At 33.8% G+C, this 17,164-nt stretch overlaps 1 protein-coding gene across 1 annotated transcript in view; it reads right to left on the bottom strand.

Annotated features, from left to right (window-relative positions):
- Nucleotides 1-1,035: 1,035 nt before the first annotated feature.
- Nucleotides 1,036-17,164, bottom strand: part of Rchy1 (ring finger and CHY zinc finger domain containing 1) — a 16,690-nt gene continuing 561 nt past the window's right edge. The window contains exons 2-9 of the mRNA XM_015499294.2: nucleotides 12,231-12,350; nucleotides 11,382-11,497; nucleotides 6,760-6,838; nucleotides 4,617-4,661; nucleotides 4,452-4,510; nucleotides 4,336-4,362; nucleotides 3,287-3,407; nucleotides 1,036-1,678 (exon numbers count right to left, since the gene is read on the bottom strand). Of these exons, the coding sequence (XP_015354780.1) occupies nucleotides 1,550-1,678; nucleotides 3,287-3,407; nucleotides 4,336-4,362; nucleotides 4,452-4,510; nucleotides 4,617-4,661; nucleotides 6,760-6,838; nucleotides 11,382-11,497; nucleotides 12,231-12,350 (696 nt within the window). The 3' untranslated portion in view covers nucleotides 1,036-1,549. The remainder of the gene's footprint in view (nucleotides 1,679-3,286; nucleotides 3,408-4,335; nucleotides 4,363-4,451; nucleotides 4,511-4,616; nucleotides 4,662-6,759; nucleotides 6,839-11,381; nucleotides 11,498-12,230; nucleotides 12,351-17,164) is intronic.

Genomic DNA, 17,164 nt, shown 5'->3' with positions numbered 1-17,164 from the left:
GCCTGTAGTGCTACTTAGAGATGGTGGAACCTTTAAAAGGTGGGGCCTACTTGGAGGAAGTTAGGTCAATCGGGGCATGAACTTGAAGGAGGTATAAGAACACTGGCTCTTTCATCTCCCAACCATAATGTTCTGCATTACCATAAGCCCAAAAACAATTGAGCTAAGTGACCTTGGACTGATCTCTGGAACTGTGAGCTGAAATAAACCTTTTCTCTTAATAAGTTTATTATCTCATGTATTTTATCACAGCAATAGAAAGCTGGCTAAAACAATGGATAACATAAAAATCTGAGCCCCAATATTGCTACCTTTATCCAGGTAAAGAGATTTTAACCAAAGAAAAAATAAATGTACCCGAACTGTTAGGATTTCTAGTTATTAGACTATCTTCTTATACACTGGAGATTCAACTGGTGCTTATTAAGTACTCATCAGTGAACATACATTTTACTTCCTAACCTAATGCTATCTACTGAATACTGACACTACTGCAAAAGTTGACTAGATTATCAAGAATGTTAACTTTGTTCTTGAATTAAGAAGTATATTTAATTCCATTACACAAGACCCCCAAAAGTATTACAAAAACAGATCTTGCCAGGCATATCCAATACAAGCCTTTAGGGAAGAAATAAACCATTCATTAACAACAAGGACAAATAAGGAATGTGCTAATCAAATATGTGCAACACTAGAATGTACCGCCATGAGGGCAGGGACTTCTGTCTTTACTGTTCACTGCTGTCTGCAACATTTAGATCCATTTCTGGTACACAACAGTTATCCAATAAATACCTGCTGAAGGATGACTAATTCTTTGAAAAATAATTTTGGGCCACCTACATAAATTATTTTCAATATTGCTATTTAAGCAAGGCTCTGAGAAAGTCAGAGTATTTTACATAACATTTTTCTAACTGCTCTCATAGAAGAATACCTCAAAAGAAAGGAGGATTTATTTTAGCTTATGAAACATCACATTGCCGTTATGAGTCAAAAATACACAATCTTGAGAAAAAACTTCTATAAAAATCTTTTGATATAATTTTATTAGCATTTATTACATCAAAATTCACTTAGAGGATCCTAAGGACTGTCTTAAAAAAATTGAAAGCATAGATAATTAGGTTTAAACAATTAGGTAGAACTTATTCTCATTATAGCACAGCCCTTAAAGTCAAGAACACTACTGAGAATTAAGTGCAGTTCTATCAATTCTGTGCACACAGTGTCACCTAGTTCCATGAAAATATAACATACTTCTACGAATATGTATATCAATGGCAAACATCATTGGCTTCCAAACAACTGACACTAAAGGAATTTCCAATCAAAACACAAGCACAGAGGCTTTCATCCAATAAAGAGCTATGATAATTCTATAAAGAGACCCTGAATCCATAAGTACTTGTAATATGATTTTATGCTGTGACACTAGTACAAAACACATCAACTCCAATGCACAGATTATGACACAGTATAACATCAGCCATTGAGCTTTTTTCTGTATCACAAAAGCTGAGTTTTCCAGTGAAGTATAGGCTGTTTATTGCTGATCTAGTGAAATTCTACGTCCTCCAGCTTGAGCAGTATTGTAGGATTCACAGATCTTACATTTCATGCCTAAAATATGGAACTGGACTGTAGATCGTCCATTGCAGTCATTGCAGAGAATCTGAAAAGTGAAGAGATGAATTCAAGGTAAGTACTTTAAATGTGATTGACATAAGTGGCATTGTCTGCTTATAACAATCTCTTGACAAGCATATTAAAGATGCAAAGATACACATACTTAAACATTTCCACAAGTAGAAATCTTTTTTTTCACTGAAAACTCTAAAAAAGTATTAAAAACTTCAAACTTAGAAAATGAAAATACAGTGCTGGGCATAGTGGCACAGGGCTGTAACCCAGCTGCATTGGAGGATGAGGCAGAAGGATCACAAGTTTTAGGCCAATCTCAGCAACCTATCAAGACCCTATCTCAAAATAAAAAAATAAAAATAAAAATAAAAAATTTTTAAAAGGAGTGATTTCTAAAATTGAGCAGAGACAGGAGACTCTTGTCTCATCCCCAAAATGACAATAAAACACCCTTTAATAAAATTCATCTCTTTTGGTGCTAAGTGACCTCATGAAAAATTAGGCATTAACCTAAAAACAGATCAATATCACCACTACGCATTAAAAGCACCCATTTCAGTCATACCATCATAAACAGAAAATTTCCAAATTTGCTTTAAATTATAATTTGGAAAACTATTCTTTTAAAAATACTGTCTAAATGTGGAAAGATTAGTGGTTTTCTAGGCCTGAGGAGCCCAGTGACTACTACTGGAAACAGGATTTCTTTGGGGGGTAATAAAAATGTTCTAAAATTATGGTGATCTTTATACAATTCCATGAATATACTAACAAAGGAATGAGGATGTACATGAATTATAACCTAACAAAGCTATTATTTAAAAAAAAAAATCTACATGAAATAGCACACTTCAGCCTCTAGTAAAACATCACATGATTCTCACTAGTCTAAAAATGATCATCTTTCACTGTCTTAACAATTCAATTTCCCACATGAATTAAAAAACTTTCCAGAGTGAATAAAATTTTTAAAAATTGGTTTTATTCTTGTGTGAGGAAGTATTTTATATGTGCCAAAATTATTAAAGCATCAGAAAGCAATTTAGCTTTCTCATTCTGATCTTTAACTCAATACTATGCTAAGAACAGACTAGTAGAGCTGCACATCTCAATTAGTAGAATAAAGATGGTCATTTTCTGTAAAGCAAAAGGCATAGAAATACTTCTTATACTTCAGGTTATAAGCTAATTAGTTAAGACCAAATAAAATAAGACTAAGACAGAATAAAAAGGGTACTAAACATCAAAAAACAAAATTTAAACTTCAAAAATCAGAGAACATGTTCTCCTTCAATAAACATTTGAAATAAATACAAATAAAAATGAAAATAAAACATCAATGATCCACCTCTATCCAGTTTCATTATTGACTGGCAGGTAATGTGCAAATAATTCAGAATAAAGTTTTTGCCTGCCATCTAGTGTTGGGAAAAACCACACAAAGGTATTCTTAGGACTTTTTTCTTGGGTTTGAGCTCAACACAACTAAAATTTAAAAATCATTTTGTCCTTCCCATTAATCATCACAATGCAATTTATATCAAAGTAGTATTTTCCAGACAAATCTAAGTAAAAGGATAAAAATTTTTAAGAGTATCAATAAGAAACCTGAAAAGTTTTAAGAACTGATTCTACTCACATCCACAGTCATGTTCTGATATTCTGATGGCATAGGAGTCTGTGCTACCTCATCATCCAGCTGCCTCCAGTACCGAGTCATATCTAAAGCAGAGTGCATACATAAGGGACATCTGTAACCTCTGGAAGAGACAGAAAAGTTATTTTCTGAATATTTAATGGAGGGTATTTCAACTTGAGCATATAAGAAGATGCAAGCTAACTGGCACATAAGCCATCCAAGATAAGGCATTATTCTATAAAATTTATTCTATTTCAAGAAAAATCTCTTTAGGAACCCTTACATTATAAAAGCTTTAAATTAAATCCAGTATCTTACAGTATTTTTAAACCCTAAGTCTTTTTCCTCAGTTTGCTAAAATGGAGAGAAATCAACTCACAGTCTTTGTAAAATATATTTCATATACTTAAAAACATCAGTCAAGCTATTCCTTAGTTAAGCAACCTCAGGTTCTTAATACAGTCATGCAAGGAAAAGACTGTATTCCCTAAAAGATATTCAGATCATATTATTTCCTTTCTAAAAATTTGAAAAAATGTTTCCTTCTGTTTGGCTATTAAATCACAATTTCTGATCATCAATTCATAGAACCAAAATACATTATACAGTCTCTTTTTTCCTAACTACTTCTCATATCATTTTAGTTCCAGTTTTAGATAATTTCTTTACCAATTTTCTTTGCAGTTTATTACTAGACCAATACAATAACCAAACAAAAATTTCAGCAACATTCCTCAGTGTCTTTCAAACACCATGAACAGACTGTGTTTCCTGATAAGTATACCTACATAACAAGAGATATTTATCTCAAGTTGTGGAAGAAGATAAAGCATAATAGAGACGATAGAGACATGGGGACAAATGTGTAGCTCTATATCCTCCAAGATGCCTTACCTGGTTTAACACTATTCACCTACTTACTCATGTCAATTTAAGTATATGCCATGCCTAATACAGTGTGAATAGCAGTCATGTCTGCCTACCTCCCTACCCCCAAAAGCACACACAAAAAAGACATCTCACAATTACTTAAAATCTCAAATACGCACTCTTTCAGCATTTCTTCATAGCATGTTCTGAAAGAAAAAGTAATATTGTTTCAGTAAAAACAAAAACTCTCTTCACTATTTTCAAATATCTTTGAGGGAAAAGAAAGTTATTTTACCTATGTAAAAGATGTCCGCATGGCAAGACATGAGCAACAACACGGGATGTGTGAATGTCCTATAAAGAAAAAAAATGTTAGTGCTTGTTTGATGACAATATAAACATCAAAGTATTCTAAATTCAAGAAGGAAGATTTCCAAAGTGAAAAATATTTTAAGCTTACCTCCAAACATATTGGACAATTCTGCCGGGAAACATTTTCAATACACTGTTTTAAAAGAGAAACATTAACAAAAGCTTAAATAGATAAAAATGCCAGATAATAGTAGTAGTAATAATAAAAATGATAGAATCAACTTGCTAAAAACAATAGGTAACCCTAATACACATTTCTTGTATGTCAGATAAAATTAATAATTCCTTGATTTTCACAACTATTTCAGGGCAGACACAATACCTAAAACAAGGAAAATGTTCAATAAATCTGCACTATTCAGAGTACCTTCATTAAAAAGATAAGGAAACTGAATCAGGGAATCAAGTATTAATTACGCCCAAGCTCCAAAGATAGTAATGTTTGGAAATTTTCTATTTTATATGTGTTTTACTACAAAGTAACTGCCCTAAATTGGTATGCTAAGCCAATAAATAAGAATATTTATAGTACAAATAATAGCTCATGCTGAGATTTACTATATGCTATTTGTTAAGTAAAGTACCGCATAAACTCAATTAACTCTCAACCCTAGATGATACAGGTAAAATTATAACTTCATTTTATAGATTAGAAAGGCCTAGAGAAGCTAAGTAACTGACAAAGTTGCACACTTAGGAGGCGGAATTAAATTTGAGTCCCAGGGAGACTGACTTCAGAGCTTGAGTTCTTAGTTTGGTAAGGCTTAATGTCTGATTACATGAAGAAAGAGAAGGGAAAGCATCACACCATCCCCTGCTTTTAATGGAAGCACCTGAAAAGAACTTACTAACATACAGGCAATACAAGATAACTTACCAAAAAAAAAAAAAGAACAAAAAAATCATAAAAGAAAATATGTATAGCTTTTTAAAGACAATGGAGTATAATGCAGAGTAAAGTCCTCAAAATAATAAATTTTAAATCAGGAGACTGTAATCTCTGCTCTAACATTTATGAGCCCCTAAAATTTTAGACAAGCCACCACTTCTTTAGTCTTATTTTCCTTATATATAAAAAATAACACTAATAGATATTTCATTTTGTTCTAAAGTGTACTTCACAGACATTTTAAGATCTCTGCAATCATAATGTATCTGACAGCTTTGAGTTGATGAAATGTAAAAGATGCTGTAAGCATGCAATGAATTGGTTGTGTGCACTTACACAAACTCTACACAGGCTTTGGAGCATAGAACAGTACCACAAGAACACAATCTATAAGAGGCTATCAACTTCAAATTCTCTCCATTATCTTATCTAGCTCTCACTCTAAAATTAAGTTTATAAAGCCAAGTTCAATCTTTAACAAATTCACTATCTACTAATCATGTACCTTAAACCAGGACTGAAAATCTTGGAATTCTTCTTTAAAAGTCCCAGTTCTTTTCCCCCAATTCCCTGTTACCATCTCCTACATGTTCATTACTCATCTTTATTATTGAGGCCAGGTACTATCTAAGATTATATTTCTACAAGAACTTCTTTTCCTTGTCTTCTACTGAACCTTGTTGAGTGCTAAGCGAATTACTTCAAATACTTTCTTTCCAATCTCTAACACACGCACACAATGTTGATACTCACTGTTCTCCCTTATCTGGAATTTCCTATACCCGTAAAATATCATTTATACTTCACTCCACACCAATTCCCCATTCTCCAAATTCATACAGTAGGTAGAATCAGTACTATAAATTTAAGCCTTTATTAGATAGTTTTTAAATAATAAGGGAGAGCCTGGGATTATAATAAAATACCTGTATCCAGATTTAAAATATTTGTCTTAATTATGGAAATATAAAAAACTTTCTAAATTTTCATAGAATGTTCAGTGAATAGGTTACACTACTCAGTATTTTTCCTGTAAATCACAAAAGCAGCACCAATGATCAGAATCTATAAACCAACTTAGAATTTATCAACATTATGCTAATAACTGGCCTCAGCAGTTATTATTATTATTTCTTACACTACAGAAAAGAAATTGTACAACATCATGTGTTCAGGTGTATATTTTAGAATACCTACTTAATACTGCTTTTTTAAAACGTAACATATAGAGTTGTACTTGCTAATATCTGAAAATTATCATACTTCCAAAATATATTAGAATTTAAGCTGATGTTTAAAAACATTGCAATATTTTAAAAATTATGCAAACTGAATTATATACCTTATGTTTTCCTTGAAGATTCATAGCTAGGCATAAGTTACATTTCAAACAGTGGAAAAAATCTTCCTTTGGACCAATCCTAACAAAACATATGAAAGCCAAAAGATTAGATTACTTTTTACTACAGTGACAACCTGAGGAATACAGGGTAAACCCCCATCTTGCCAATGTCCCTCTCCAAAATTTAGCACTGTAAACAGAATGGTATCTACCCTTCAAGGCTTTCTCTTTTCCCTATAAAATGAACTTATAGGGAGAAAAAGAGGTGTGAAAGATACACACAATTTGCATTACACTCCTTACATAAGTAGATTCTTTTCATATATGCTGTTCTACAACTTTTTTACTTAACAATTTATCCTGAGGATTATTTTACTGTCTGTATAAAACTACTTCATTCTTAATAGCTACAAAGTATTAACATGGTATGGATATATGCTAAATTTTAAGAATGTTCTCTTATTCATATAATTCACAATCTTTCGCTACAGTGATACCATAAACACTCTTGTCCAGATAACACTTAGCCTACATTTTGATTATTTTTTACAAGATTCCTAAAAATGAAACTATTGATTCAGAGGGTATTAGATCATTAATTGTGATGCAGTCAAACTGCTCCAAAATGGCAGTACTAATTTACATTTCCACCAACTGTGCATGATAGCATCCTTGGATCCCATAAACTCACCAGAACTAGTTACATATATAACAGCCTTTATAAAATATGCAATTTTAATTTATGAGAAAGAATACACTTTAATGTTTATGAACCATTGGATTTTTTCTGCAGATTATCTGTTGATACACTCTGCCTATTTTTTTTATTTTACTGGAGTATTTGTCTTTTACCAATTCAAAGAAGGTCTTTACACAGCCCAGATATTAATCTTTTTCATTTGCATTTGTTATGTTTACTTTTCTGGTCTCATCTCTTTGTCATACAGCCGTTTCTCCCACCAAACCCCAGACAGGGTCTCACTATGTTGCCCAAGCTAGCCTCAAATTCTTGATCCTCCTGCCTTTTTCAGAAAACTCACTTCAATTGCCTTAGCCTCCCAGCTAGTTGGGACTACAGGTGTGTGTCACCATGACCAACTACAGTCATTTTTAATTCCCACGTACTAAAAATGGCATCAAATGTTTCCCTTTTACATCTTGTGCTTTCTGCCTATTATTTAGGAAAGACTTCTGTAAACTACAAATTATAAACACATCCTCCTTTGCCTACTAATACCTACAGCTTTTCATTCATTTATTTTTCCTCAGTCCATTTGAGATTTGTTACATATGGTCCAGATGACATTGCTAGTTGTTCCTACATGTCTGTTCTCTGCTCTTTCATGATAATAGAACATTTAGCTAGGCACTGAGCTTTTCGGAGTCATCCTAAATAAAGGCTATTTTCTAACCTTTTTGGAGGTTGCAAACAGAAGAGAAAAACAAAATTTTGTGTGGTACCCTTAAGAAGAAAGGGTTTGCCTTCCCCTCACCTACCCACTTTCCACTGGTCAGAATATAAACCATTAGACTATACAGGCAAGAAAATGTCCTAGGGACACAAGAACAAGAACATGTAAAAAAAAAATAAATAAATAAAAATACTGGGCTCCTGTTAACTACATAATTTAGACATTTCCATGAGAAATAAACCTTGCTTAAGCCACTACTGTATGTTTCTTTCACAAGATGCTAAAACTACAATCTAATGAAAATACCGAGTTTTAAGAGTCAATTTTTTGTTTCCAAGAGCGGTGAAGAGTTTTGCTGAATGATATTTCAACCACAAACAAAGCAGAGTGTTCTCCTTGAGAACACAGTGAATTCATGCAGGTTGAAGCTGCTAGCACAAACTGTTTCTGTTAGGCATTTGCAAGCTCTTCTGGGCCAGCTCATTCAAAGCCCAGTTCAGCCCTTTCACAACACAGTGCAGGCACAATATTTAACGTGAATTACCAAGAGAACCTTTGTTAGTAGGTCACCAAATTTGGGGGGGAACAAGGAAATGTTAAGGGGATTCCTTCAACAAAGTTTTATTGAAATCCTTTTGTTAAACTTTTTCAGAAAATTAACTTCAATTGCATTTGCCCACTCCCAAAGAACAGGCAATTAGCAATGGCACAGATAATCAATTATCCTAATACTCTTTCCTCTGATTTAAAATGTCAGTTATTCATAAGCATAAATGTGTATCAGATCTTTAAATAAAAACGTAAGAATTCATACACTAATGAGATTATTTTTTTAAGTTATGAGAGGGTTTCCAACAATGCTGCAATTGCACAAGTATCTTTTACTTGTCTTTTAATCATTTTTATTTAAAAAACAATAGTAATATTTTGATGGTCTCCTCACTTCTGAAAAAAAGAGTATTTAACAGTCAATTTTATTTAATTTTGCTCAGAGTATCTTTTAGCAAATTTTTAAAAAATCAAAACAAGAATTCTACAGCTCTTGGTGAATTTTCATTGTGCTATCAGCACTCACAAAAAACAACTGCAGAATAGACATTTCAAAGATTTTTGAACGATGACAACAGATATAATACCACCTAAAATACCCACTTGAAGTGACTAAAACTTGAGTCACACAATTTTATAATAGTATAAAATATGAAACATTTTTATTTGAAAATTTCTTAGGTACTCTACACTTTAACTAGACATTACTAATTATGTTCCAGTGAATGTAAAAAGGACTTTATAACCAACTATTAAAACCCTAAAAACTCTTTGAGAAAGGATGTAAATTAAATTCAGCCTTTATCAAATCTTTATAATTGCAAAAGCTTTTATCATACAACATCCAGTTTATTGTCATACCACCCCAAATGTGCCCAATCTCATCAACTATACAACATCCATTCTGTACTCTGGGACAGTTGTTTTTATAATCAATTCTATTTTAAAGATTAATAATTTATGACATTATTGAGATCTTCTGAAGAACAAGGAGAAAATGTACTTTCTTGAATAAGCTAAATTCATTCCATTTTGCAACTACCATATAGGTTGCTGAACCCTTTTATAAATTTGATTTACGGGATCTTAATGATCTTATTTTTCCTATACCTTGAAACATTCTGATATTTCAGTATCCAAGTAATTTTTTCACACTACTTATCAACTTTTCTCACTATCCCAACCAAAAGACTAAACTGGGAAGTATGGTTGGAACATCCAAAAGAATGATATACTATTAAATTAATCACTACTGCAAGATCAGTTTGTTTTTGTTTTTTTCATGCTGTGCTGTATCACTATCAAGAAGGTATTAAGAGTCTGGACACAGTTGAAAGATCAGAATTTTTCCTTTTTCACCCATAATGGCAAGTAGAAAAAAAACCAACAGAAGAAATTTTAGACACAGAAAATAAATGCAAAGAGGCAGATACCAACATTCTAATCTGGGGTTTCTCTCCACCGCTAATATTTTGGGCCTGATAATTTTCTTAGTTGGGGGTGAGGGGGCAGGGGGATAGTCTGTAACTTGCCAAGGTTGGCCTCAAACTTGCAATCTTTCTGACTCATCTCCCAAGTCACTGGGATTATAGGACTGTACCACCATGCCTGGCTAGAACAGAAAAATGTTGTGGTAGGAAACTGTCTCATCTTTAGCAGCATCTTTGGCCTCTATTCAATAAATGCCATGGTATCGCCCCATTCCTAGATGTGACAACCAAACAATGTCTCCAAACATTGCCAAATATCCTCTGAGGGAAAAATCATTCCCAGCTTCAACCATTGCTCAGGACTCTAATAATGATGATAAAACTGATGCTCTAATCAATAAATCAGATTATGGTTTTCAGATGATGATATCCTAGATGAATAGTCTCAGGAAAGGAGAGGGGCTAGAGATACAGCTCAGTGAGAGAGCACTTGTGTTCCATGTGCAAGGCTCTGGGTTTAATCCCCAGCACTCTCCCTCGCCCCCTAAAAAAAAAGAAATAGAAAAAGAAAAGAGAAAGAAAAGAAATGAACCACGTATTTCTAAGAACAAAAGAATATATTATGGCATCCTCATCTAGTCACATTATTTATTAGGAAGGACTTCAAATCACAATTTAATAGGAAGAAATTCAAATCACAAATATTTTGAACCAATAATACCATTTCATTTTGCTAAAACTACATGATAGTATTTTCCTATCTTTTATGTTTTTACCCAAAATTTACTTAATATGGTTTATAAGTGGTCGAATGCTGAAGACAGATATGTATGCAAAAGTATTTAGAAGGAAACAAATAATGTTAAAATGAAAAAAATTCATAAAAAAAATTCTGCAATTAGGGAATAAAGAACACATTTTATGTCCCAATGTTAACTATATTTAATATTCCAAAGTTAAAATTTAATATAGCTACACAGTAGTTGATGGGAAAATTAAATGATCATTACAAGAAGAGGCATGATAAAACTTTTTAGAATAATGTAACAGATATATAAATATAGGTAAATACAGAGATAGATATCAACAGAAAAAGATATCAAAACTCACTGGACACTTCAAATAAATGAATTTTATCAGATGTAAATGATATCACAGCAATGTTGATTCTAAAACATCCATTGCCCAGGTATATTAGAAGTATTAGAAAATAATATTTTACACACAGTACCTACAAATTCCACAGTTTTCACAATGATACTGCTTCTTATCTTTGTCAAACAGATGGCAAATACTGCAATAATATTCTCCAAACAATGTGCTACACTCTTCACAAGTCTGTTGGGCCTAAAAAAGACATAAGTAATTTAAAATTAGAGTAAATTTCAGAAAGTCAAGGGTCATGTTTTCTCTCATGTGTGAAAACTAGAGAGGAAAAAGGAAAGAAAAAAAAAGTAGGGGCAGGGGATCTCATGAAAATCAAAGGGAATGGAGGCAGGAACAATGGTGGAATGAGATGAAAATCATTACCCTAGGTACATGTATGACTGCACTTGTGGTATGACTCTACATTGTGTACAACCAGAGAAATGAAAAGTTGTGCTCCATACATTCTGCTATCATGTATAGCTAATTAGAATAAATATAAAAAAAAAATAGAGAAAATTCAAATTGCTGATGATCCGATCACCTGGAAAATCACTGTTAACTTTTCAATGTGTTTCTTTATCATACACTGTACAAAAAAAAAAAGAGAGACCAGTAGAATAGAAGAAAGGGATGGGGGGGGGAATAATAGGGAATGATATATTGTTATACCATAAGCATTAACGAATATGTAACAATGATTTCACCAGTATGTATAATTATAATGGACAATTAAAAAATACAAAAAAATTCACTAAAGTATTTTGAACTACTATTTGAATATCTAGAATTTGTTGAAGATTAGCTTCTTTTAAGTTTTTAAATATCTAACATATTGCTTACTCCAAGAGTTATGTCTAAAGTCTTATTTGCAATTTTTGTAATATTTTTCAAATCTTTAAAAAAAAAACAGAAATATGACATAAAATCTTACATGTTGAATTTTTTCACAGTTTATACACTGCACTTCCTTTACTTTAAAGCGGTCTAGCTGATGATCTTCATTGTTATCATGACACAACCGGCAAGTATAAAGCTTGTCACAGCAAGGCGCCTAATACCCAGGGGAGAGAAAGAGACATAAAAAGCAAGAGAAGACATGTTTACTATGAAAAGTAGAAAATTTCTTCCTCCTCCTGGAACAATGTCAAAGAGTACAATCAATGGATCAGTTGCTTGGTTTCATTGTTTCTTGGACTATTTTATTTTAATGATTCCCTTCAATATCTGTATGTTTGTATAAAGTTAAAAACACTCTTACAACACAAGAATTAAGAAGGATGAAAATACCTAGATTGACAATCTACTAAAAACAGTAGTCAGGCTACCCATCTTGGACATGCATTTACATACTTCAACCCCTACACATAGAATATTATACTTTTGTTTCACTAATATTCATTAATCATCAACTATCTACCTAATACTGCAGATGCAACAAATAAAAGAGCTCTTATTTTCAAGAGTGGCAAAGACTGCCAGTTGTCCACAAAAAGCTACTCTTTCCATCCTGGACACATGAAAACCCAGCTAGACTACAGCTGGATCACGCAGACATAATACACCCTAAAACATGGAATGGTGACATTCAACAAAGCTTCATCACTAATTGGGACCACTCATCTTGAAATTGCTAAGCAGAAATAAACAAACTTTTTATTCTTTAAACATTATTGTTGGGTTTTTTCATTAACTTCACCCTAACTAGTATATAAAGAGATTTTCAGGGGCTGGAGTTGTGGCTCAGTGATATTGCACTTGCCTGTCATGTGTGAGGCACTAGTTCGATTCTCAGCACCACATATACATAAATAAAATAAGGTCTGTTGACAACTAAAAAATATTTTAAAAGAGAGAGAGAGAGAGAGAAAAATTTCCAGATCAAAACTATATGTAATCTTGCTGGCTAACCAGTACAGGCTAACCCGGTACTATACTATAATCTTGCAGATCCTCTCACTTCTGAAGACTTCCTATGCCATGATATAACCACAACATAATTCATTCTTTAAAGATTTTAATACTTGACTTCCTTTTTTATCCAACACTGTTCTTGTCCTCAATCTTAGTGATCTACATCCTTGCAAAGAGAATCATTCCAATAGCCTGAACTCTCAATTCTTTGCCTTCCTTACTTTCAATGGCCTAGTCCTCCAACCCTCCTCACAGAGAGTTATACCTCAGAACATTGTTCTACAGGGTCTCAGGATGCCTTTATCCTCTTAAAAATTATTAAGGATCCTAACATGCTTTTCATGTTAGGATTATGTCTTTGATATATTCAAGCAACAGGCTTTAAATTTTTTTTTTTTTTTTTTTTTTTTTTTTTGGTACCAGGGATTGAACTCAGGGCACTCAACCACTGAGCCACACATCCCCAACCCTATTTTATTTAGAGAGAGGGTCTTACTGAGTTGCTTAGTGCCTCACTTTTGCCGAGGCTGGCTTTGAACTCAAGATCCTTCTGTTTCAGCCTCCCAAGCCACTGGGATTACAGGCATGAGCCACCACACCCGACTAAAATATTATTTTTGAAAAAATAAAAGTAACAAGTCCATTACATGTGAGACAAATAACAGGCTATAATGAAAAATAACTATTCTTTCCCCCTAAATAGCTGGATTCACATATCTGTTTCTGCATTCAATCAGCTATAGTTGAAGCACATGAAGAAATTCTGGTCTCATACAAATATGTAAGTTGAAAAGTTTTTTAATAGCCTTTTCAGAGAATTGTGGATATTCTGATACTACACCAAAACTTAATAGCTCTTAAAGGTTGGCAGTAACACAGAATCTGAAATAATACCAATAAAATTTTCCTTCTTTTCATTAAAATTCATTATCTATCTTGCACTTGGAATTAATATTTTACCCATGCACTGGTCATCTGGAACACACCAGTTCACTTAGTTATGTAGATCTTCCAAATTTCACATTTCACATGCAATCAAAAAGTCACATTTATGCTGGCAATATGGCTCAGTTGTACACAGCTTGCCTAAGATGTATGAGCCTCCAGGTTCAATCCCCAATATTGCAACAACAACAACACACAAAAAAAAATCATTAAAAATCTTTAGGTACTGGGAAGCTTTCAAGCTCACAAAAGCTAATAAAAGTTTTCTAAAATTCTAGTTTTTGCAAAAAGCTTAAATTTTATCACTGGCAACAAATATTGTCAATTGTTTTTCTTGTATTGAGTCTTGACTCTTTTGAGACTGTCTACCAAATGCCAAAGTCTAAATAATCAGTTTTTTTTTTTTCCAAGTTTAAAAACAAAAAAGTTGTTTCATGAAAAAAGCAACTAGCTCACTTCACAATCCAATTGCACAAGAGCTTCTTCCTCAAGACAACCAAAGCACTTGATAAAAACCTTCCTTTTTGTCAAAAGGGCATTTTTTAAAATGTGTAGTATTAGTTCAGTACCACAGTCTGATTGATGCACAGGTGCTAACAATTTTAATCACTGCCTTTCCACCATAAGTGCAAATGTCAACACACTGAAATGAACAATATTCTAGTGTTCCTTAGAAAGTAGTTTCGTCCTCACAGTCTCAAGGTGGTCCATTCCGTCCATTCATTACACTCTGAAAACCACTGCTTCAGAACAAGGACTATATCTTCTTTACATTCAATTTCAAGCATGAAAATCTCTAACCACTACCTTCTCTTTCAAAGTAACTCCAAGTCTCCCCTTTTGTATTCCCTAGCTCTCTCCTCGCTCTTCCTCTACATGTCTGCCAAAATCAACCCGAGTTAAATTCAACTCTTTCCTACTCAACCTATATCAGAAGCAGCTGACCATGGTTAGAGAAAAACCACCAACCACCACACTGTCTGGTCTCCCTTTTAAGTCAAAACCACTCAAAAAGTAGAATCTTACTACCAGTTCCTTAGTTAATCCCCTCATTCTTCTAGAGTCAAAGATCTAGGATCTAGATGATCATTTCATATCTTCTCTCTCTTTAAAACTCTAACACCTCTTCCTCCCTCTTAACCCTCTGATGATGACCTTGTTCCTTCACTATTAAACAGAAGTAATCAAAGGAAAACATCCTTCCAGAACTCTTATCAACCAACTTAATATACTTCATCCTCAGCCTTCCCTTCCTTTACAAAGAATCTTTAGTCAATTCATTCTTCAATCTAAAGTCAACCTCTCCACTTATGCAATTTGGCTACTCAAAGACAGTACCCTTATGGTTTTCCCTCTTCCTCCTGGATTATATTATTCTCTACTAAATTATTTTAAAGAATATACAACATGCTGTATCATCTCCTATCTTGAAGTGGAAAAAACTCCGATCCCTCAGCTTTCTTCAATATAGAAAAATTTGAAGAATGGTCTGTGTTATTTTCAGTTTCACTTCCATTCTCTCTTATACCCACTCCAGTCAGGCTTTATCCTGATCTCTCCATTACAATTCTCTTGGCAAGATCACCAGTGCTGACCTCTTTGCCAAATTCAAACATTAATTCTCAGTTCTTATCTTACTCAAACAGCTCCACTTAATCGAGTTGATCATTTCCTCCTTGAAACTCTTCATTTGGCCTCTGCTATTTAAGGAAGAGGAGGGGGAGAAACAACAAAGTTCATGACACTTGCTCAGAGCCAAGAATTTTAGTGCTACAAAATTTAGATTCAGTTATGTTGTTTCTTTGGAAAGGTTCAGGGCAAGATATTAAACATTAGGTTTTAAACAACAAGTATGAAAGGAGACTAGAACATCTTAATAAAAATGTAATCAGAAGGATAGCATTCAATTTCCTTACACATCTGATGAATGACCAACTTTGAAAAAGCTTCAACCAGTGCAGTACAACAATGATCACCAAACTATAGCCTACATGGGTTTAGGCTGTCCTCACAAGCCTGAGATTGCCACTTGCTTCTAATTACTGTGATCGGTGATAAGCAGAGTTGATTGCTAAAGTGAGAATGATGTGGATATTCATGATGGTGGTAATTAACACGTACTACTCACTCCAGGAATGCACCTACTATACACTACACACACACACACACACACTTTAATAGGTAATACTCTTACTTTTTCTAAGATCCCTACTTTACATGCTAACTAGCTCAAACACCACAGAAATATTAAGGGGCAGAGATAAGACTTGGGGATAAGGCTGCAGGACTCAAGCGTGCTTTCTTTTGGAGGATGGGGTTGCTGGGAGCTGAGCCCAGGGCCTCCTTGGCCTCACGCATGCTAAGCACATGCTCTAGTAATAAGCTACACTACCAGCCCAAAAGCTCAGGCTTTCTTGGTAAAATCTTTATACTGCTTCTTCCAAGAAAAATCATGAAACTTTAGTTGGATGGGTGCCAATTTAAAAAGCTCTAGATTGACTAAGACGTCTTCTCAAAGTAAATAGCAAAAATAACAATACATTCTAGGCACTTTTCTATACCGAATTTCCAATTTAATGGTAACCACATGATTTGTCTTCCATCTCACACATACTGTTTCTCATTGACAGGTTTGGGCATAGGCACTGACTCTAAAATGAAGCTGGCAGACTGTAAAGTTTTTTTACTCCAGGAATTGAAATTGTATTCCGATTCTCCACTTGCTTATCCTCATTTCATCATACACTTGAAGGGTGGTTCTGGAGACAAGCCTGGTTCTGGAGACAAGCCTGGTTCAGGCCTGACGCTGCCTCAGTCTACTTCCAACAGCAAAAGACTCACAAACCCATTGGTAAAGTAATTTCGTGTAAGCCCAAGGTCTTGCCAAACAATAAGGGCTTTGCTTGCAAAGTACAAAAATAGAAAAGAACCGTGGGGCTTATGGTCGCCCTGACAAAAACGTTCTCTACTAGTGGAACCTAGTTCCAGATGAAGGCGCAGGTATCCTGA

Source organism: Marmota marmota, unplaced genomic scaffold, assembly GCF_001458135.2.
Source record: "Marmota marmota marmota unplaced genomic scaffold, marMar, whole genome shotgun sequence".
NCBI classification, from domain to species: Eukaryota; Metazoa; Chordata; class Mammalia; order Rodentia; family Sciuridae; genus Marmota; species Marmota marmota.
Note: the sequence above shows the minus strand (reverse complement) of the source record. Positions and strands in the feature narration are given on the sequence as shown.